This window comes from Simochromis diagramma, unplaced genomic scaffold, assembly GCF_900408965.1.
Source record: "Simochromis diagramma unplaced genomic scaffold, fSimDia1.1 OVJJ01000079.1, whole genome shotgun sequence".
Lineage (NCBI taxonomy): Eukaryota > Metazoa > Chordata > Actinopteri > Cichliformes > Cichlidae > Simochromis > Simochromis diagramma.
Window position 1 is genome coordinate 3,004,749 of NW_024387075.1, and position 21,745 is coordinate 3,026,493.

The 21,745-nt window shown below is 39.4% G+C and overlaps 1 protein-coding gene across 29 annotated transcripts in view; it reads right to left on the minus strand.

The window, feature by feature from the left end:
- madd (MAP-kinase activating death domain) overlaps positions 1-21,745 on the minus strand; it is a 50,002-nt gene that overhangs the window by 24,128 nt on the left and 4,129 nt on the right. For 12 of the 29 annotated variants that reach the window (XM_040045452.1, XM_040045449.1, XM_040045448.1 and 9 more), the window contains exons 2-18: positions 18,350-18,603; positions 16,574-17,218; positions 11,879-12,182; positions 10,814-10,945; positions 10,557-10,670; positions 10,325-10,405; positions 9,947-9,955; positions 8,061-8,117; positions 7,168-7,340; positions 6,810-7,045; positions 6,562-6,718; positions 6,327-6,430; positions 6,037-6,242; positions 5,556-5,809; positions 5,176-5,315; positions 3,160-3,261; positions 1,384-1,443 (exon numbers count right to left, since the gene is read on the minus strand). In XM_040045452.1, coding sequence (XP_039901386.1) covers positions 1,384-1,443; positions 3,160-3,261; positions 5,176-5,315; positions 5,556-5,809; positions 6,037-6,242; positions 6,327-6,430; positions 6,562-6,718; positions 6,810-7,045; positions 7,168-7,340; positions 8,061-8,117; positions 9,947-9,955; positions 10,325-10,405; positions 10,557-10,670; positions 10,814-10,945; positions 11,879-12,182; positions 16,574-17,218; positions 18,350-18,408 — 2,833 coding nt within the window. In that variant the 5' untranslated portion in view covers positions 18,409-18,603. The remainder of the gene's footprint in view (positions 1-1,383; positions 1,444-3,159; positions 3,262-5,175; positions 5,316-5,555; positions 5,810-6,036; positions 6,243-6,326; positions 6,431-6,561; positions 6,719-6,809; positions 7,046-7,167; positions 7,341-8,060; positions 8,118-9,946; positions 9,956-10,324; positions 10,406-10,556; positions 10,671-10,813; positions 10,946-11,878; positions 12,183-16,573; positions 17,219-18,349; positions 18,604-21,745) is intronic. The other 17 variants (XM_040045476.1, XM_040045474.1, XM_040045477.1 and 14 more) reach the window with 5 other exon arrangements.

Here is a 21,745-nt window from a genome sequence, read left to right on the forward strand (position 1 = left end):
AGATATTATTTGTGGATCAGGTGACAGAGTTGGTTGCCCCACCATTATCAAAGGAATCAGTGGGTTCTCATTCCTAGCATTAGTTTCAATGTCTCCCCCTACGATGCACCTCCCTGTCTATTCCTGGGAAGCTTTTCTTATTACACATATTCTGATTGGCTGGTGACTGCAAAGTGCAGCCTGCATAGAGCTCTACTGCACAGTCATTATTTAAACACCTCTTCTTGTTTCGATATGTTTTATAGGGTAGCCAGCTCATCCATCCATAGGCAGGTGTGCTTAGCCAACTTCTCCATCACCAGGCACTAACTGCCTTTTTGCTTCACCTCACCCTGAACATGAGTCTTCACCATAGGCTGGGACATCCCACCATTTAGCTATGCAGTAAGGTAGTTTCTTTGTACAGTTTAGTATGCCAGCTAACACATGCTGTCCTTTTTGTCAGTACTGTACTTTGATTTGTTCTGTTGTTGGTCTGTCTGACAGAGTGGCCACAGACCATTTGTACCATATGCTCTGCACTTTGCCTGCACTCATCAGAGGGAGGCAAAAGTGGCCTCCCTCTGATGAGATCTCTGTAGGCAGACGGGCCATCCTTTGACAGCCAGCAGACTGCAAACATGCTAACCCTGCTGGACAATAAATTCCACTTTACCTGCCCACAGCCAGCATGCCAACAGATGATGGAGTTCCATCCGGGCCGACTATACCTTGGCCCAATGTAGTAACAGAAACCACCAGATCAATTAAAAAAATTAAGAAATTGTCCCAGGCCACCAGCATGGCAAAAACAATGTTTCCTCCATGTCGCTGCTTTCAAAGCGGAGCTATTTGAGAACGTGGCCCCTAAAACTGACCCAAATATGAGGTAGGAGACTAATGTGACTATGGACATTTGCTTCAGCATGCAACAGTCTCAAGTCCTGTAATGTGCTCTTGTATAATACTACTGGTGTTCCCAGAGCTATGGTCAAAGTTCCAGTAGCCCTATTCAGGAAGCATGCTGCAGCTGAGGTGTAAAACAACCTACACATGTGATGTATTTCTTACATCCTTTTATCCGTCTTGTGTTTCATTTGCTTCTCTGGGCTTAATAGTTTTATAACATATTGCTCTCATTTCCCTGTGATTGCTGAAAATATCCTCATTTGTTTTAACATTTTGTGATATTGCTAGTGAAATAGATGAGGTTAAACATACTGTGGCGTGAACAGTTAGTCTGAGAAAGAACAGTCACTATGAATGGCAGTGCGATAAGACAACACTGGACCTTTAATGACAAACACAGTGACTGAAATGGAGAGAGACACGAGGAATGCTGGGAGATGTAATTGACTGGCTTGGAGAAGCATGCAGCTCACGCGATAAAAGGGCAGAACCCACCTTCTCCGCTCCCCGGGCCGGCCTCTGTAATTATCTCCATTAGAGAATTTAGCCCAAATACTGCACACAAAACCCAGAATTAGTGCCGCGAAAAGGTGGACAGAGAGAGGGACACCGGCCCAGACACAACCAGTCTGAACATCAACCCATAATACAACACACATGCACACTCAACATGGCGTCAAACAATAGAAAAAAAAAAATATTTTAGGGGAAAAAAAAAAAAAAAAAAAAAAAAAAAAAGTAGACAGAAAAGAGAAATACACAGTATGTACTGATGATGGTGTTGACCCTGAAAATGTTGGATAAAATGAACAATGCCAGCAAGATGTTCAACATTTACAACCCAAGTAAGAGCAGAGTATAGCTCATACTTTGTTGTGCACACATCAGTAGCCTGAACCACATGAATAATGCTGAACAGTTCAACATAGACAGTGTAAATCTAGTGCAATGGACTGAGTCCCTTCTTTTTGAACATGTGCATGAAGGAATTTATCACTAAGTGATTATCTTGTTTCAAGAATTAAAAACCAAACCAAAATAGAAAGCAGTAAAAATACTCAAATCTAAAATCATATTTGTTAAATAGTTCATTAAATCAAAAAGAAAACGCCACCAAACAAGCAAACAACATAATAGGTTAAGAGACAAGCGGCCAGTGGGAGATAAACAGAGCATTCAAAGACTTAAATGTTACTCCATTATATATAAGGACTTGACATTTTTCCTCTAGCGGTAATGATGAGCAGATGCCACACCAATAACAGATTATAGTCAAAAATATTTTGACTGTAAATGTGTGCGTCACAGTGCATCAAGAAGACTCCCAACAGGCACACAAAGAGGGATGGCAAAGAAACAAAGGGGAAGGTAGGGGTTTAGATCTGTGGTGTTATAGGTGTGTCTTAGTCTAAGAAAAAGAGGTATAAAGATAAGCAGAGGTCACTTCAAGGTTAAAGAAATGCCTATTCAAGAGGTTACAAACTATCACACCAGACATAACATACCCGGGCTTTCAGGGGAATCTGGACAAAGACAAAACATATCAAAATCAAAGGAACAGAACATTTTCTATGGCAGCTATTCTACATGGTGTGGAGCTATTGAGTTAGTTTATCATGCTTTACCTGTTTTGTTTTTTTATATTGTTTTGTTTTTCTCTCAGCTAAAGTGAAAATCCAGCCTAAACAGAATTCATTATAGAATTTGAATTTGCTCATCTCTGCAAAAACAACCTGCACAAGACCATGAAAATAATGTGAACTCTGTTTCTGAGTGGATTTTCTGACTCGAGAGAAATTTATTTATTTCATATATCCTCAATATTCTCCTTTAAATAGTGCCATATATGTTTGCCAATCCAAAAGGAGGAAAGTCAGGCTACAAAAAAAAAAGCAATTCTACAAACCTGCTTGCTCCACTTCCTCCTCAATATCAAAATTAAAATATTCTTTTTACCCCAAAACGAATTAGAAAAAGAAAAGGCAGAGAAGGAAAGTAAATTAATCAGTCAATAATATAAAAAAAAAAAAAACAACTTAAATTGAATTAGAATAGCATGTAATTTAAAGCATCCAAAATTGTATAATTGAGTAAATGAAGCCAGTGATGAACAAAAAAATGTATCAAAATCATTATTTTTCCCACGATTCCTATTTTTATGTGTTTTCATATCCCCACAAAATATATTACAATTTTTTTTTAAATCACCGCTGAAACCACGCTGAACAGATAAGTATACTGAACAACTAAGTGTTCACATTAGCCACCTACCCTTTAGACTGGGGAACGGTGTTGATTTCTCCCTTGCTGCCTTATTAGGAAGGGCAAGATTGGACAAGCTGAAACTTGTGCCGTGGTTCTTGTAGAGATTGCCTGTAAAAGGAGTGATGAGAAAAATCAAATACTGCTTTGTGTTTGAATTCCTCCTCCAACATGTTTATTAGGGGTGCAACGATACACAAAATTCAGGGTTCGGTTCTGTTCGGTACTTTGGTGTCACGGTTCGATATTTTTTCGATACAAAAAAAAAAAAAATGTTCATGCCTTTTTAATTTGTCATTTATTAAAATTATACATCTATATTTTAACTCGAAAGTACAGTTTTTAAATTTAATGTTGCTGAAACAACAAAGTAATAAAAAAATATATATATCCGATTGAGGAATCACTCATCTTTGGAAAAGAGTTCATTACAGAGAAATGGCTCTTTCCAAAATAAAAGCTATACTATACGCTTCTTCTGGGCTATATTCTCAGCAGCATATTAAACATTTCAGGTCCCCATAAGGAGAATCATGTGCTAACGGCTGTCTAAATGACTCGGGTAAAGTTTGTAGCATGCCTGCTTGTTGTTTTTGTCTGCTTCCACTTGTCTTTGCACTAGGATGCTGTCGGAGTAAATGTGCAGTCATATTCGTTGTGTTCCCACTAGTGCTGTCAGCGTTAATCTCGTTGAAATGACGTTAACGCCACAACACGGCAAATCTCCGTTAACGAGCTACCGCGGATCGCCCCGTACGTGGGGCTGGACGGCCAACACGTTAACGAGCTAACTGCGCTAACACACTAGTTCCCACCCATGTAATTGAGCATTGCGTGGCACATCCAACATACTGTTTTACTTTAGTCCATGACGCGCTTACCTTCAGGGTCATACGTCACATGAAAACCAAAATAGTTCCAAACGCCAGATCTGAATGAGGGTGGGGGAGGTTCAATTTGCCATGTTGCAAGGAGAGCTTAACTTCTGTCTCGCTAGCTTGCCCTGCGCTCAGTGAATCTGCGTTCGACTACTCCGCCTAGGCTGCACTGTCGAGCGCAGATCCACTGAGTGCTCAACACAGACAGCATCATCAGAAGGAAAGTTGATAAAATAAATTAAAAATTTTGTATTGTTCGATACATATGCGTACAGAAAAGAAAGCACTGTATGAACGGTTCAATATCGATACGAGTATCGTTGCACCCCTAATGTTTATATCTGTGTTTATGCAGACCCATATCATATGCATATACAGTACACACATTAAATATACTGTCTTTGGCTGTGAAATGCTATGGAGGCTTAAAAACAAGATGAAATGATGATGTAATAGCAAAGGCTGTGACATACCCTGCCTTCTTCAAAATGTTGGTATAACTTTTTATGACATATATAAATGCCATATCTCAATATCAATACTATAGCGACACCATATGTTTACATTCCCTACTGAGCACAACAACAACACAAGCAGTGTGTTGGTTGTGATGGATAAGCGGTTTTATTTTTTAGGTCCAGGGAAAATGGTGCAAACGCTACTTTTGTGCTTACATTTGACTTCTGCTGTATATAATGCTGTCACTATTATTGCACTATAATGCTGCTGCTAATAGAAGGTTTTTTTCCCCTTTATTGACATAAACATCAAAAATGTCCTTGAAATGTAATGATTTAATTTTGAGACTATATTGCAAAAACTCTGTTTAACATCGCTGACTCTTATCATTAAGTTTGGTAAAACATGTTTACTCTCAAAACAAGCCTTTGGTAAAACGAGGAAACTTGAACTTAAAAAGTAAAACCAAAAGCAAATATGTAAATAAAGTATGTCACATAATAACAGATTTCATATAGAAACAAATCTCCTAATGTAACTCATCTCATCAACCTTATCTGGTCTTTCTGGCACTGCTGGCAACATGTTCTTCATCTTAGCATACAGTTGCTTTTTCTCCATATTCAGATCAATCACATTATATTGCCTCAGGTTAGCTGACAATACAATAATATTTAAATGTTCTTACTGGCGAAGGACATGAGTCCTCCAAATCCATCGTTGCTGTTGTTGGAAATGGTGGAGTTTGGTGAACTGTTACGCGAGTCTCCCTCCCCATCAGACTCTCCTGGGAGCCGAAGGCTACTGGGGCGTAAAGGACGCTGTGCCCTACGGAAATAAAATGGTGAAAAGACATTACAGTGCATCGTTGACACGGGAAAATATACATACACCACTGGTAACCCTCCAGCATTCACACTGTATAACATAACACCACCAAAGATTCAAGACCATGAATGAAGAGAGTATTCTGACATGCTAGGTTTGGAAAGAGATCATTGCATGGTCAGAGAGCCCATTTGAATGAAGATAATGCATTCATTCAAGCAATGAACAAGCTTAACACACTTGTTGCCATTGAGGTTCTGGTTGAATCGAGGGGTGTATGATTCCACTTGCTCTTCTGCATCAGGGTCATCCTCTGAGGGGAAGCCATACTGAGGCTCAAAGTATGGGTTGTCATACTCTTGCTTTTTGTTGGCTTGCTCCACCAGACCAGCATCAGCTGCAGGTCTGAGGAACGGCTGATTGGCCAATCCCGGCACAGGGTTCTGTAAAGCAGCGCTTGCTGATGCCTCAATTTCAGGTACTTCCCCTTGCTCCTAAAAAACACATGAAAACACATATGAAGGGAATTTTGTAAATGTTCCTCAATGTGCACAACTATCATGCTGAAAAAGATGCACACTCAACAGATAAAGACGGTTTGTACACACTTATCATACACAAAAGGAGATTTAGTTCATCCAAAAATAAAGAAAAGAAGGTTAAAGAGGACCAGTTTACACAAGTCTATTTAATCTTGAAATAAATTAGAAAGATCACATACATGGTTGACCCCCTGGATGATTGTGCTGGGGCTTGAGCTTGCAGTTGTGCTAGAGCTTGAGCGAAGAGGCTGTCCATCAGAAGGCTCAGCAGGTCCGTCCCCACTGGGTGGGCCTTCAGGGCCATGCCCTTCCCTGAAGTCATGGTAGTCTTGAAACTCAACCTCACTAGCATCTCCCAGTGCTGCATGGGTAGGCGGGTCCAAGCCTGAGACAATAAAGTTAAATATTACAACAGAGGAAATGCTATTAATGTGGTCAAAGAGGATCATTGGGCAAGATAACCACATACTTGGTGTGTCTCCCTGGATGTCACCTTGAATCATCTCACTCACTAGGTCTCCAAGTGAGGAATAGGATGAGCTGGAGTCGTCGTAAGCCTCACTGTCACTGCCGCTGCAACAAATTGAATTTATCACAACCGACAGCAATCAAAGTGAAAATATGCTAGTATATGGCAGAATTAAACAAAAACCCAGATAGTAGACTGAACTGGATTAAACAGAAAGACCTTGGTTTAATCCTACCTGTCTGTGGGGTCAGACTCATTGCCTTCATCCTCCAGCGGGCCAGCCATAGCCTCAACCAGTTGGGAGCTTCCATCATATACTCTGTAGACCACTGGCTGCAGCTGATGTGCATACCACTTGGGCTTGTCTCCAATTAAGGAGGGGTCAAACACATCTAAAGAGAGATATTCAAACGAGTTCGACACAAATTCTGTAATGCATACTCACATAAAAGACAACCTATTATGATCTTTAATGAGTCTTACTGTTATGGATTCTCTGAAAGGCAAGGTTTGTGGGATTGAGAGCCCACTCTCCATAGAACTCTACGGCCTGGGTGTGAGAAAGTTTGTCTGCAAAGGTAGAGCGTCTTGGCCGAGATGCAAGAAAAGACGTCGACTGAAAAGCAACCACTGGCCGCGGGAAGAGGCGCAGAGTGCGAGTGTGCATCTGGAACCCCTGAAGAACATTTGGAGAGTTGAAAAACCGTACCATGGCCACCCTGCAAGACAAAGAAGTTTTAATTAATTTTTTTATTTAATTTTATTTATTAAGATCAGTGTGACTTCCGTGTTAACGGAAGCTTAGACAGATGCTGATAAACCCTGACAGTTCAATGCTTGCCTGGTAGCTACATCCACAGAATCGACATCATTGCCATAAATTAGAGGGTTGAATTCGGTGGATGACGGCGAAGCTTTATCTCGTCCAGGTGGGAGCAGGGGCATCTCCTGACCTTCCTGAAACTTCTCCAGGTTGAGAATTGGTTGGGTGTTCAAACTCATGCTGGTCAAAGCCTAGAACAGGTACCGGTGACATTAATTACAAACACAGCAGTGGCTCTGAATACAAAAACACTGCATTGTGATAGACCACACCCACATTTGGCATCAACATTTAGTTGGAATATAAATTTCTTTACTTAAATTGGACAGACTGGCAGGCAGAATTGAAATAAAAGGGGATTTGATTGTTGAGCCAATGGCTCTTATAGGTAGCAATTCTGCTGCTTAGCATTGTGCTAATATTAGATTATTTACCAGAGTCCCACGCCATTACATTACTTAAAGCAGCTAAAGGATGAGGTTTCCATATGTTGATGCCTGCAGTGGGTGTGTCACTTTGGAGTAGGAGGAGCAGAGGAGGGAGTAAGTTTGCTTTGAGGGGACTGCTGCAGACTCAAGAGTCAATGTTTAGCTTAGCATAATGGAACATTTAGTTGCTGCGTCTGGATGAATGTTAACTTTGTCAAAGTGATCAGCTTCATCATACAGGATCGTGTTTTCGTTACGAGAATACTCACTGATGCCAAGATTAGATGCACGCACATTCAGTCATGCTCAAGCCAGAGCTAAGCAGTGTATCAAAACACTGGTTTGCAACATTCTGTGACGCTGTTATGCATTTTTGGTCTTGAAAATAGGAAACAAGTAGAAGTGACAAGCAAAATAATGTGAGACAGAGAAGATATCCGTGCAGGGGGCATGGCACATTCCACAGGAGGAGAAATAAGTAACCTTATTCTCAGAGGAGAAGATCTGCTTTTGGGTGATCACGGTCAACCTAACCAGACACTAGGAAGGGGATAAGAGAGATGCGAGGAGAATCACATGAAGGCCTGGGATGACAACTTTGTGACTGGCACTGGAACAGCACATGACGGAAGGGTCACCACCGTAGCCCTTTTCTTTTCTTTGTCTCCTTTCAACAGCAGTTCCCTATTTATTAGATTTTTTTTGCTGACAGGAAATAAAAATATTTGTAATTTAAACAGATCTAAAAATCACGAGGGAAAAGGTTCCTCTTGATTTCTTTTGTGCAACATCAGACAGGCTTTGCTCTTTTATCATTTCCATTTTAAATTCTACTTTTTACTGAAGAAAGGAGATAAGAAAATATTCATTTGTGCCCGTTTTGAAAAAGTGATGAACAGCCTGGAGAGTAAGACTGAGTGACAGTGACATGTGACAAAGTCAGAGCAAGAGAGACAGAGAAAGATGAAAAATGGAAATGCTTTTATGTTTGATGTGAAAGACAAACAGAAAAACAAAAACAGAGGAAAAACAATAACATGACCAAATAATAGAGTTCACCTACAAAATCCAGCCACTACAAGATACATGAAGGACATCCATGGTGACCAGCTGGGACAAACCAGTGGTTACAATGGAGTGGTAATGACACACAGAAAACTGCAGATCTTTTCACAAATAAATAAAATACTTGCACAATAAAGCACCTGTAGCAAAATGTAAGCAGTATATAAACTTCTAGTCCTTAAGAAAAGTCAGGTAAGTTGTAATAATACAACCAGCCTTGCAAAAGTACACAAAAAAATTATTGGCTGTTATAACCAGTTTATCTCAGTAACTCAACGGTCAAGTGCAAGTATTTTCAGAGACTGTAGCATCAGTAGCACTCTGCTATGGCATCAAAGTCTTCAGATAATCACTCCAACCATATTCAGTGACATTTTCTCCACTGCTTATATTAACACTGTGAACTTGTTTCCGGATATACAACAGCTATACTGAGCCTTGCACACTCCTACAAGTACACACAAGCAGCTCGGTCACACGCCCGCACACAGGGAAAGGGATGCTAACCACACACAGCTAACAGACTGGCTCTGATTCAAGGTAGAATGAATTAAATGAATGTGCAAAGACTTTAACTGGATCTTTGAAAAAGCTGTGGTCTGTGTTTGCTTCATGAATGCAAGGGTGACACAACAGTTCTGATGAACACCATCATATTTAAAATGAAATATCAACATCAGATTACAGACTGCAGATTGCCTACAGACTCAAATTTATTAATTTAAATTAAAAAAGGTTATTTTTGCAAAAATATTATGATTATTATCATTATTATGATTAGTTTTGGTTACATTTTCAATGACTTTAATGATTATGATCTGATATTGCCTACAAAACAACTATTGCTGTTCATACCTCATATTAAACATATGATTACAAAGTGAATAATAGGTAGTCAGTATCTTTTGTAAATAAATATCTTTTGGAATATTAATAGTGTAGCTGTTCAACTAGGAGAGATAAAAAAGTAAAGTCAAAATGTAATAACATAAATTAGAAAATAAGGATGCATGGTATTCTGAATATCAGCAGCTAATGCCATCTAAGAATTAGCCATAGCAAACATTTCCTGGCTAATGAGCACACTAAGTGAACACATATTGGTAGCTTAAATATTTTTAATTATTTTAAATAAATATATTTAATTACATTAAAGACGTGAGCGGATTTTGTGACATGTGCTGTATTTCCATGAATCAGAACCAGATTCTGATGTTAGATAATCAGGTTAGAGGCCAAGTTAGTTGCTACCAGTAATACTAAGTATTTATGTTGGGTAGCAGCGACCTAGCATCTGATTTTACCTCCAAAAGCTAGAGCATGCACAGAAAACAGAGGGAAAAAGAAAAATTTGTTTATGTTAGTGCACTACAAAACCAGTTTCAAATGCCCCCACACTCATCTACAGTACATACAACTTTGATGAAGAAGGAAGCCCCTACTCTTCACATTGCTGAAAGACAAGTTTTACATTCAATGGGATTAACTAGCAATCATGGGATTAAACTTTAACGGTCCAGAGAAGTACCCGGGTTCCAGAAATTTCTCTGTGAAATGCTCATGTGTATGCTAGGAGTCTCACTGTATTTGGGGCAAATATATGGCTGCCACAGTTGAGCAGAATCAGACAAATTTATAGTCATAACAATTTAAGAGGAATCAAAACAAATCGCATACATTACCTGTTTTAGATGTTTCTTAAGCTCGCCTGCTTCAGGCTCTGGAAGAGGTGGTAGAAGCTCTGCATTGGTAGGTGCTATAACCTGAAGGCAAACATAGCAGTCTTAATTTTTGCAATGTATTTGAGCTTTTTAAAAACAATTTTTTTGTGCAAGTCAATAAACATTAGGTAAATGAACCACAATATAATAAAATAGAAAATCCAAGATGAGAAGGAGCTCTTGTTATACAGACCTTGCTGCTGTCAAGGTCAACAAGCCAAATATCGTCTGGCATTTTGAAGTCTGATTTGTAGAGGAAGAAGCTGGCTGGTACACCTATAATGTAGGGAGTAGGAGCAAGAAGGAGCTGCCAAAGGAAGAAAAATGTTCATTTAGGCAAAGCTGTTATTAAATGAAAAGACACCTTTTTTTTTTTTTTTTAAATGTACACATATACGGAGAAATGACTTATTTATTTAACGTGTATCTGTTACAAACACTAAGTTTCACCTGTTCAGCAGAGGCCATACATGTTGGCAGTAAGGGAATGACTGGGAACATGTACTCCAGTGGGTAAATCATGGCCACAAAGGCCATGACGCTCATAGACAAAGCATTATAATCTCGGGACTGAAGAATGACCTGGGAAAAAAACAAAACAAAAACATACAACATGCAGAATAAAGTGAGCGTTACAATGCAACAAATTTTGTATTTAGTTGGTTCTCACCACCCTGATATGTTTCCACCACTTGACGGTTTTTGATGTATGATTTGACTCTGATTTTGAAGCCATGTTCCATTCTTTGTTCATAATTTAAAGCCATAAAAACTCATTTTCGTTATATACATATGGATATTTAACAGCAATAAAATCTCAGCAAGAGCGGCAAGAAATCTCTAAGTGGCAGAATACATATCAAAATAGAATACCTTAAGAACCCCATATCTGCTAGACACAGGGTGACAGAAAAGTAGAGGAAAAAAGTCCAACATAATGGTCTTTAAACAGTATGACTCAATCTGAGAAGCGTAGGTTTGATTTGGTTGCAAATGAGCCCATGTATCAGTGTCAACGTATGCACAGAGTAACACTACATCAAAATCAATTAAACAAAGAATCCTATTACATCTACACTAATGACTCTAGTGTTAAAAATACAAGATGACATAGTCTTTCCTCTCTATCATAAACTATTAACACTCTTTTTACCCACTGTGCTCTGTCCACACGGCTTCAGTGAGCTAACAGCAGAAAATGTGGACATTTCAGGACATTTCTAACAAGGTCTTTGGGAAAGAAAAAACAAAAAAGACAAAACTCGTAGACATGCAGCTGCACTCCAGAGGAAACCACTGAACAATCAGACTAAATATAGCCTTGCTTGTACCTTTCACTTCTAAAATCGGCATGATCTTTAATAAAATCCCAAGGGTAATTTGACCGCAGCTTAAAAAAAGAAAAAAGAAAAAAAAATCCACATCCTTCTTCTTGCCCTTTAGTATATACGCACAAAACACAAAAGAATATAAAGAGACTGGCCCAAGAGGAAGGACACCTGTGCCTGTCCTTACTTTGTGCTCTAGCAGGACACAGCTGAGGACCTGAAGACAGGCATCCACACCCAACAGCTCTAAGGGCAGGTGCAGCGGGAAATCGACCATGGAGAAGCGAGAGCTGTCAGGTAGGGCAAAGGTGAGTGGCCTTTTGAGCTCATGGGGCAGCACTTCCACATCCACACGTCTCTGACCCGCCACTGGCACTGGTGAACGCAGCAACCGGTACACCCAGGATTCGATCTCCCGCAGGTCGGCCAGCAGCTGGCTGCCTTTCTCTTCCACCGACAACGCACCGGTAAACACACGCCACATGGTGTCCCTGGGAAGGACATTAATGTACATTTAAAGGTGTTTAGATTTTTCAATGAAGTGTGCGTTGTGACACAACATTCAAGAAAAAGACTGAGACAAACATTAAAATGCATGTATTTCACTTTTCAGGGGAGGAAAAACAATCTGTTTGGGCAGTAAGGAAAAATAATAATATAGTTTTGTTCAAAACGACATATTACGTGACAGTGTGTATACTTACTGCAAAGCTTAACAAATTTCTGTGACGAGCAGAGAACGCTAATACATATATTGATACATGTCCAGGGCAATTTTAAAGTTAAAAACAGAGTTGATGGGTTTTTTATTTTTGTTGTTGTTTCTTTGTTTTTCCCCTTGCTATTGTTCATTTATTTTATTATTTACTTTGTATCTGTAATTTTCTTTTATCTCTTCTTTCCTCTCTGGCTGGGTTTTAGTTACACTGTTCTGGATGGGTGGGGGGGTGGGGGGGGGGGGGGCAAGACTGTTTGTTAATATTGCCGTAATTGTTGTTGGAAGCAATTCTTTGTTCAATAAAAAGACTGTTTTTTTTTTTTGGTTTTTTTTTTTGATCAGAGTTGATGAAATCATCAGGTCATTTTATTACTGCAAACAGCCACAAAGAAACCTGAACAAATAACCAGTGAAATCCCTAATGTGATGAGCAAATGAGACAAATGCACAAGAGGCTCTTAAGTAGTTGGCGCTATAGTAATGTGAAAACCCACTACTCTACGCACGCAGTGCTACTACCCTTTCTAAAGTGCATACTTATATGTGTGTGTGCGGCAAAGAGTGAGGGAGGTAAATCATTAGCCGTTTGGATCTCTCCCACCAACTGCAGCTGTTACCCACGGGCAGGCAGAGACCTCAATCTGTCAGAGCCGCCATAGCAGAAAATGCTCGCAGTCATTATGTGATGACTCTACTTCTTTGTCACTGCAACACCACATTTCAATCAACCATGTCAGGGGGAAAAGAGAGATTCTCAGGTCTGTTCAGCCTTCGGCTTTTTGAGCTTGTCAGAGAAGCCATAGTTCTATATTACTAATAAGTGGAGTCAGAGCGACATTTTATCAAAGAAAAAAAAAGGCCAAGGTATGAGCTTAACTGGGTGCTAGACGTTCCAACAGTGCCTTTTAAAGAAGACGGGAAAAGCTGCACTAGTTTAACAGCTATAAATAACAATCATTCGATGAATAAGCTCTTGTGAAGTGACAGCCTAATTAGCACTTTGTCAATCAAACTTTGCAATCTATTAAGTCACCCATGGCAACAGAAAAACCCAAAGAGCACCGAAAAATACTGCCACATCACGCCACCGCATCAAATACAGGGTACAGCTGTGAGTACTCTGCAGCTTAAATTAAAAATGAATTAATTAGCCTTCAAGCTTAATTAAGAAAATCGAAACATGATCAGCAATTTGTGTTAAGTCTAATAGGCAGAACAGAACGATAAATCCCCTTTTATCATATTATTGGATATATTGGGGGTATCCAATTGAGACCTTTTTTCTTTTCACTCTCTGGGTTATATTTTCACCTTGGCGTGGATGATTGTGGCCAAAATGATTCCCATAATTATTTTGATCATTATTGAGATGACAATTATTCATTGATTTCGGTGACAAACATCTTTTAATAGCAGTCACTTAAACATTACACTCCTTCCACATCTATGTGCAACATTCATGCTATTCTACTAAAGTCTGCATCAAAATGAAACTGGTCCTCCATATCTGCCTAAATTCAGCGCCTCTGAAGAAAAATCAACAAATATAAATAAAAAACCTGTACCAAAACTTAACACAAATTAAATGAACAAAGTACTGTTTTCCCTTTTACTCTGTGCTGTATTATTAATAATTAAAATATCTTGTGAGCTGTGAGATCCCTCTACATTCCCCTGATACAATTATTCTTCCAAAGTAGTGATATTTCCACTATGTTCACCCTTCTGCTGGAGTTTTTGTTACTCACTTGTGTTTTTTTGGCCACATGGAATGTGATTGCTGAGTTGATCATGGACAGTTCATGTTAACAACCACTGCATTGTTTTTCTTGGCGTCCATTCATTAATTATACTGCATTTAGAGGTGTGTTTTCAGGCAGTTGAATGAGTTAGTTGTTTCTTTGCTATCTAGACTAGAACAGGATTTAGGACAGAACAGGTACCAATAACAATATTTGGTGTAAAATTCCAATACATGAGTCAATACCTCTTGTCCTTCAGGCACAGGATATGAACAGATTTCCCTAGCATTTCTTATGTATAGAGTCCTTACTAACATAACTTGATAACGCAGGAAAAAAAACATAAGCTACATTTTGAAATTTTCATTTATTGGCTTAACAATGGCCAATAATACTGGCCGGCCAATAATACTGGCCGGCCAATATACTGATCAAGGTGTAGTGCAGACCCAACTATAGAGCACTCTTTGCATATGTATTTTTGATTGACATGTATTTCCAAACAACAGCTGATGATCTGCCTAAAGGGAAAAAGGTCTTCACCTTCTTGTTCTTGATTTTTATTGCATATCTGTCTTAATATGCAGTGTTACTTGTCCTGACTACTCCAGGAAACTTCAAGCTACACAGTGTAGGGAACAGCTGTGGTTGGCACATGCAGCCAGGGGGTCAAGGGCTGATTAAGGGGTCACCTCATTTGCTTTCACTTGGTGTTTAATATTGCCTGATTATGTTCATTTAACTGTGGGAAGCAAAAGACCATGAAGTCTGTACAGCCCTATTTTCACCTTTTATACAACAGATAGACTTTGTGAAATATTTGCAGCTCTGAAAACTTTTTTTATACAGTTTATTATAGTAATTTAGCAAACTGGGCAGTGTCATATTATTTGTTCAGTGTAGTGCACTCAAACTCAATTGTTTACCTTCCTCTCAGCATTGTCTGCAGGACATGAGGAAGAGTGCATGTCACACTTGAGCAGATGGTGATGAAGTGTGAAGTGGTGTCCTAACAATAAATTGCTTAGTAGTTTGTGAAAACAGTGACCCTTCATTTTCCCAAAAACCCACTATCTGTCAAGCTTGAGTGTACACACAAAATGATTCACTAGAATTATGTAACAATTGTTTTTCTTCCTGAAATAATATTTAATGTAAAACAAACCACTCAAAACAAAGTTGATTTAAATGCACTGTGGACATTTTGTTTGGCATTATTTGTCATTGAGGTGGAGCTTGAAAGCATAAAGCATACTGTGAGAACAAGACACACGCCACAGATGGCCTGCAAAACTGCGCGGCACCACAGACAAAGGCTCCTGTATAATTGTGAAACACAAACATACAGCTAACAGGTGGACAACGGAAGAAGCAGACGGGAGTAGAAACAAAGGAGTGGGCACTGCAGAAAACATCAGCAGGAACACTGACAAAACAAGTTTTCTCCAACTTTTCTAGCCTTTAGAATTGAATGTGAAATAATAAGCTATGTGAATGGTTATTAATGTGCATCAAATGTACAGACATTATTTAAAAGCTTGTACAAGAAATGGTAAATGGTAAATGGCCTGTATTTATATAGCGCTTTACTAGTCCCTAAGGACCCAAAGCGCTTTACATATCCAGTCATCCACCCATTCACGCACACATTCACACACTGGTGATGGCAAGCTACATTGTAGCCACAGCCACCCTGGGGTGCACTGACAGAGGCGAGGCTGCTGGACACTGGTGCCACCGGGCCCTCTGACCACCACCAGTAGGCAACGGGTGAAGTGTCTTGCCCAAGGACACAACGACCGAGACTGTCCAAGCCGGGGCTCGAACCGGCAACCTTCCGATTACAAGGCGAACGACCAACTCTTGAGCCACGATCGCCCTTGAAGAAATTCAAGTGAGTCAAATTCAACTGAAACTGTGCTTTAAAAGAGCGCTAATTGCTCTTTTTACATAAACTACAGGTGGGTATGAACAGATGTATCATCTGCCAACTGCTGTCTCTGGAGACTGAAGTATGTTACAGTCAACAAAACAAAACTTTGAAGGGAATAAACAATGTACTGATTAATATGGATGCTAAAATCCTTTAAAATGAATCCACTCTGGTCTCTGCTTATGAGATCTTGTCATCTAACTTGGTATTTGCCCCTAAGGCTGGCACAACGAGAATGCTCATACAAAAATAAGTGTTTAGTGGGTGTTTAATGTTTTCATGTGCTTAGCAATTACACAGCAATCCTCAAGTGGATTCTGGTGTTTCTATACTACACAACTTATTTTGACAGGATGGGTTCTTGGCAAAGACCTACTTCAAAATAATCTGTGTTATTTATTTGGCTAACAAAGCTTTTAAAGAAAGATTAAGACTATAAAACCTGTTTGTGAGTGAAGAAGCATTAGTGCATGAAATCTGAAACCTCACCTCTGGGTGGCACGAGGAAGCCCCGCCCGTTGTGTTAGCCTTTGACTGCAGCAGTCCACTAACCTCTTGAGAATATATAGGCATTCCCTAAAGGTGGAGAAGAAGGGGTAATGGCTGAGTATGCACAGAGAGGTCAGTGTGCTGTTGCGGTTCCTGGCTGCCACCTTAGCAGCACTCCGTTTGTGCTGTGGGGACTTGCCGGCATTTTGCTCAGCACCTTGCTGTCCACCCTCTTCTCCAGAAGCAGGCGGAGGTACTGACTCTGCATTCTTGGGTGGAGAAACCACACGGTGTGGAACTCCACCCCCACCACTATCAGACCCTTCGCTTGTGGTCTCTGTTGCCTGTTCTGCTGTCTCAGCGTGACTGCTCTTCTCTCCTCGAGTACGATGATGTCCTCGCTGAAAGGAGCGGTAGAAGTTGACACAGATTCCGTAGCGAGTAATTCCTGAGTCCTTGTCAGTCAGGGTGAAAACAAAAGAGGAGTCATCGCGAAGGCTGACCCTGCGCTGGCGTATACTCAGGCAGCCCTCCGGTTGGCAGAAGAAAACCACGTCTGGTGGGAGTGGAAAGTCTTGGTGGTCCTCTAGTGGGTAGCGTCGGAGAAGCTGAGGGGTCTGGGCCACACTGTCACTAGTAGGTTGCCTGGAGGTTAAATGGCAAACATTTGTCAGCAGTGCCCAGAATTATTGCTTAATGTGTTCTTTGAGCACATTACAACTAATTCCTGATGCAACTGCAACTGAGTTCCCATCACATGTTAAGTGGGGAGCTTCAAATCCCTTACATGAAACATCAAAATATCAAATCAAGACATTAGTGTATTTATGTGTCAAATGTGAGCGACAGCAAATATGAGAAAAGAATGTAAAAGACAGACTTCTGTGCTCTCACTGTTACCTGCTTTCTGTTCAGACCCTTTTTCTTTTCTTTTTTTTTTTTTTTTTTTTTTTTTAAACGACAGCCAATTTGAATAAAGCTGTCTTAAGGGGAAGAGGGAAATATGCTAAAACAGCTTGTTTCAGACAGTGGAGGAACTGAGGGGCTGCACCAACGCCCACTACAAGATACATTAAGATTATTTTTAAATTGTGAAATAACCAAAGCTAATCTAGCAGAGTATCTGAGGTGTAACAGGTTCCCTTTAATATGAAAGACATAAAAGGAAAGACAAATTTCATAAAGGAAGAAATGGAAACCACAGAGTTCAAACAAAAACACTGAACAAAGCCTCGATAGTATTTCTGTGGTTACAGAAGCAAATGTGTAACCAATTTAGCATTTCAAACTGAAGTGTTTGAACTGTTTGGAAATCTGTGCAGAGGAAATATGAGGCAACAACCATTCCATCCAATAACAACTCTGAAATTGTTCTTAAACACTTAAATCACCAACCGCTCAAATAAACAGACACAGTGACTGAGAGTCCCCTCTGATTTCACTGTATTATGTCAATACTTTTTTTTGGCTCAGTCACTATGTTTGAAACAATATACTACTTTTCTTCATTTTTCATAAGGGTTGAGCTGTTGTATAAACACCAAAGCAAAAACATAAGCTGTGAAATCATCAGATTTCAAGGTTGCCGTTTTCCCAAAAACCTTCAAACACTGCAAGGATGCATTCAAAAGTGCTGATAATTTTCAACAGAGTAAAAATAGAAGATGATATAAAAACCAAGAGGTCTACTTTGTATGCCTATTATATGTCAAGACACTAAAGTAAAAATTATTAAGGTTAAAGGTTAGTGGGTGCCATGTCTGCCTAAGGGCTTACCTTGCTCCAACCACTACCAAGTAGTCGAGAAGGCGGGGGCACATTTTCTTTTTCTCCATGTTGGACTGACCATGTCCTGTATGTCACAGCATCCAGGATATACGTCGCCTCTTGAGTTAAGGGTACCTCTCCATCACAAGTGAGAAAGCTCAGGAGTATACTTGAAATGCAGCTCCTTTACTATCATTATGATGATTCAAAAAAAACAAAACAAAAAAAAAAACCCATAAAAGAAGAAGAAGACTGGGTCCAATCTGTAACACACAAAGAAGAAGAAAATATATATTATTGTATGTTTTTATGACCACAATATAATAAGCTTGTGTCTGCACAATGAAAGCACCTGGTGCACACACTGGATATCACCAAACAGCAGCGTAATTTTTCAGAGTTACAAAATGGGGTCAGATTGGGTTTTATGATGTATAGTTGTGACTTTTCAGTAAATGTCAAACTATAATAAAGTATAAATCCACTCAGCTCTGCAGCATTCTCCACTTTTCCTCTATGTACAATATATATACTACCTTTGTCCACAACACCAACTCTTCACAAGGCTTTTAACCCCCCACAACAGCAGACGTTTCACGTGGAGGTGGTTTTAAGATGGAATAAAGCATTTGGAGCCTTTTCAGCTAAAGAGCAGACAAAGAACTGTATTGTTCTGTCCTTGTGGTATTCGAACAAATAACAAATTACCAAGACAAGGAAATGCTTTCTGATATTACCAAATTTCACAAGACATCATACTACTATAAACAAAGAAACAAAATGCAAAAAAAAAGGTGTGTGGATATGTGTTTATAGGGTATATGTTGGACATTAAGACGACATAGGAAGAAGAACCACAAAAACCTATAAACAGAATTGTTGGAGATTAAAACTTATAATTTTGGGTTAAATTTACATAGACATAACTAAAGAATCACTCTAAACATATTACAAAATATTACTTGCTGCACTTTAGAGTTGACAATAATGTGTTGCCTGGTTGTTTTTGTTGGAGGGTAAGGAGAGGTAAGTAAGCAGCTTAGGGGCCTTGGTGGAATGAGCACACTTCACAGCTTGGACTTTGTCCAGCAAACTAAACCAGCACCTCTACAGATGGCTATTAAACACCAGGAAGCCACTTGTAGCTCCAGTCTAGTTCCCTTATCGTGACAACAGACAACTTAACATTCATATTAAGGCAACATACAGTGCATGACTACAGTTTAGCGGGCATTCCCTGACACAATAACAACACCATCTCAAAATATTAGTTGAGTTGCTTTTGTGAGAATAAATTTAACATGAGCAGCTTTACAAACAGGTGCACAAGTGCTGGATCTCCTCTTGTAAAGTAATGACAAAGCACTGGCCACTAAATACAAAAAAAAAAAAAAAAAAAAAACAAGTCTGGGCCAGGATTATGTTAAGCTCAACTCTTAAGACTTTTCTGAAAAACAATTTAACATCCCCACAGCCATGGCATTTCATGCTATTTTCAGCAATAATTTATGCAGCTATATGATCTGCTTTTTAGAGGAACTCACTCATGTTCTATAACTTACAAAATCTGTGTATTTATTTCTTTGTCTCACAAATCCTCCTACATTAGGATCAGGAGTTCAGCAACCAGCCTTGGCACACAGCTACATCGCAGGCCCCTGACAGCTCTTATCAATAGTTATTATGATGATGTCATCACATCGCCTTGCAATCACCTAGCGACAAGCTCAGATAACCTTTTTTAAAATGCCTTGCAAAAGCACTGAATCATTTTTGTTTCACAACAGTAACATTAATTTATATTCACTTCACTTATGCATCATACAGTATAACGCCATCATGTTGCCTTGCAACCACCAAGCAATGAACACATATTTATCTAACTTGTTATAACCATCATTTTACAATCATTTGAATTTTACAACCACCACCACAAACTGGTCAAACTATACTGTAGCATGGGCAATGTACTAGTTAAACAAATAACAGCACTGCCAAACATGTTAGTAGTTATGACACAATCAGGACAACCTTCATGGGAAGCACTTGCAGGTGTAACCAATGAACTGGAAGCCCACAAGAAAGAACAGAACAGCAGTGAGATCCCCTTAAAACCACAAGACACAAATTGACAATTTCAGTCCCATGCTCAACTTTTCGACTTGTAACTTTTCAATGTGAATATAATCAGAGCAAAACCAACATGCTGACATTCAATTCAAAGACTATAATGTGGCTGCAGTAAAACTACAGTCTGAAGTATCTCTTTTTCCTCCCAAAACCATCAAACATTACAGAATTACTGCTCTGCTTTTTGTTTTTCTGGAATAAGCAGCAAAATCTGAAGCTTAAAACACCTCAGAGGAAAACACCATAACTGCTAATGTTCACATCAGCTAATTGCACAAAACAAAACCACAGTAACGTGATCTACTTGAGTTATCATGCGATGCCAAACAGCGTTTACTCTAAAACTAACAAATACTACAGGAGGCCATGCTACTGAAACCCCACCCTGAAACACAAACACTCAGGACCCAGAGCAGTTTCTCACTGTCACTTAAAGGCTGTTATCCAACAACTGATAAGCTGAAGGAGCTTTAATTTAGTCAGTGGTTCATACTGCATCATTAATGCATTCCCACTGAAAAGCTAAGACCAGGATTCTTTTCTAAAAGCTTAAGACAATCTTACAATGACCACACCTCTATCAGTGCAATTACTGCAAAAAAAGATTCAAACTTCACATTTACAAAAAAAAAAAAAAAAGACCTGATTCATAAGGACTGAAGGATGAATTACTGAAGTCTAACAAGCAGCAAAACTTGTGCACATCTATGAAAATATGTCAATTTCACTGCAGTTCCAGGAGTTGCTTTTGAATTAAACAACATGACCGCATCTACTCCATCACACAGACATATGAGAAGCAGTATATCCTATGTCTGACAGAACCCGTGTTGCTTTGTTCTTTTCCCATGTCGTTTGGACTAGTTACATGTTATAGACTCAGTAGCTTTAACTATAGAAAACACTTCTGACCTAATTTGACTCTTTCTTCCAACAGGAAGCCCGCAGTCCCCCTAAAGACTCATTTACACTTCCAGTTCTGTTTTCATGCTCAACACAAATATTTGAAAGAGCTGTCAAAAACTACATCTATTACACTAGAAAAAAAGGTTTCGCTCTATGAACATTAAAACTGCAGCGACCTTCAGTGAAGTGACACCACACAGAATGCTTAAAATGAATCTGCACCAAATATAAATAAATGCTGATATGAATATCGTGTTTCGATATGTGCGCTTGTGTGGTAGAAAAAGAACAGACACACAACGATAACAGGGCAGACAAATGGACTGCATGTAAATCATGAGTGGGACACGATAGTCACACATTCTGACA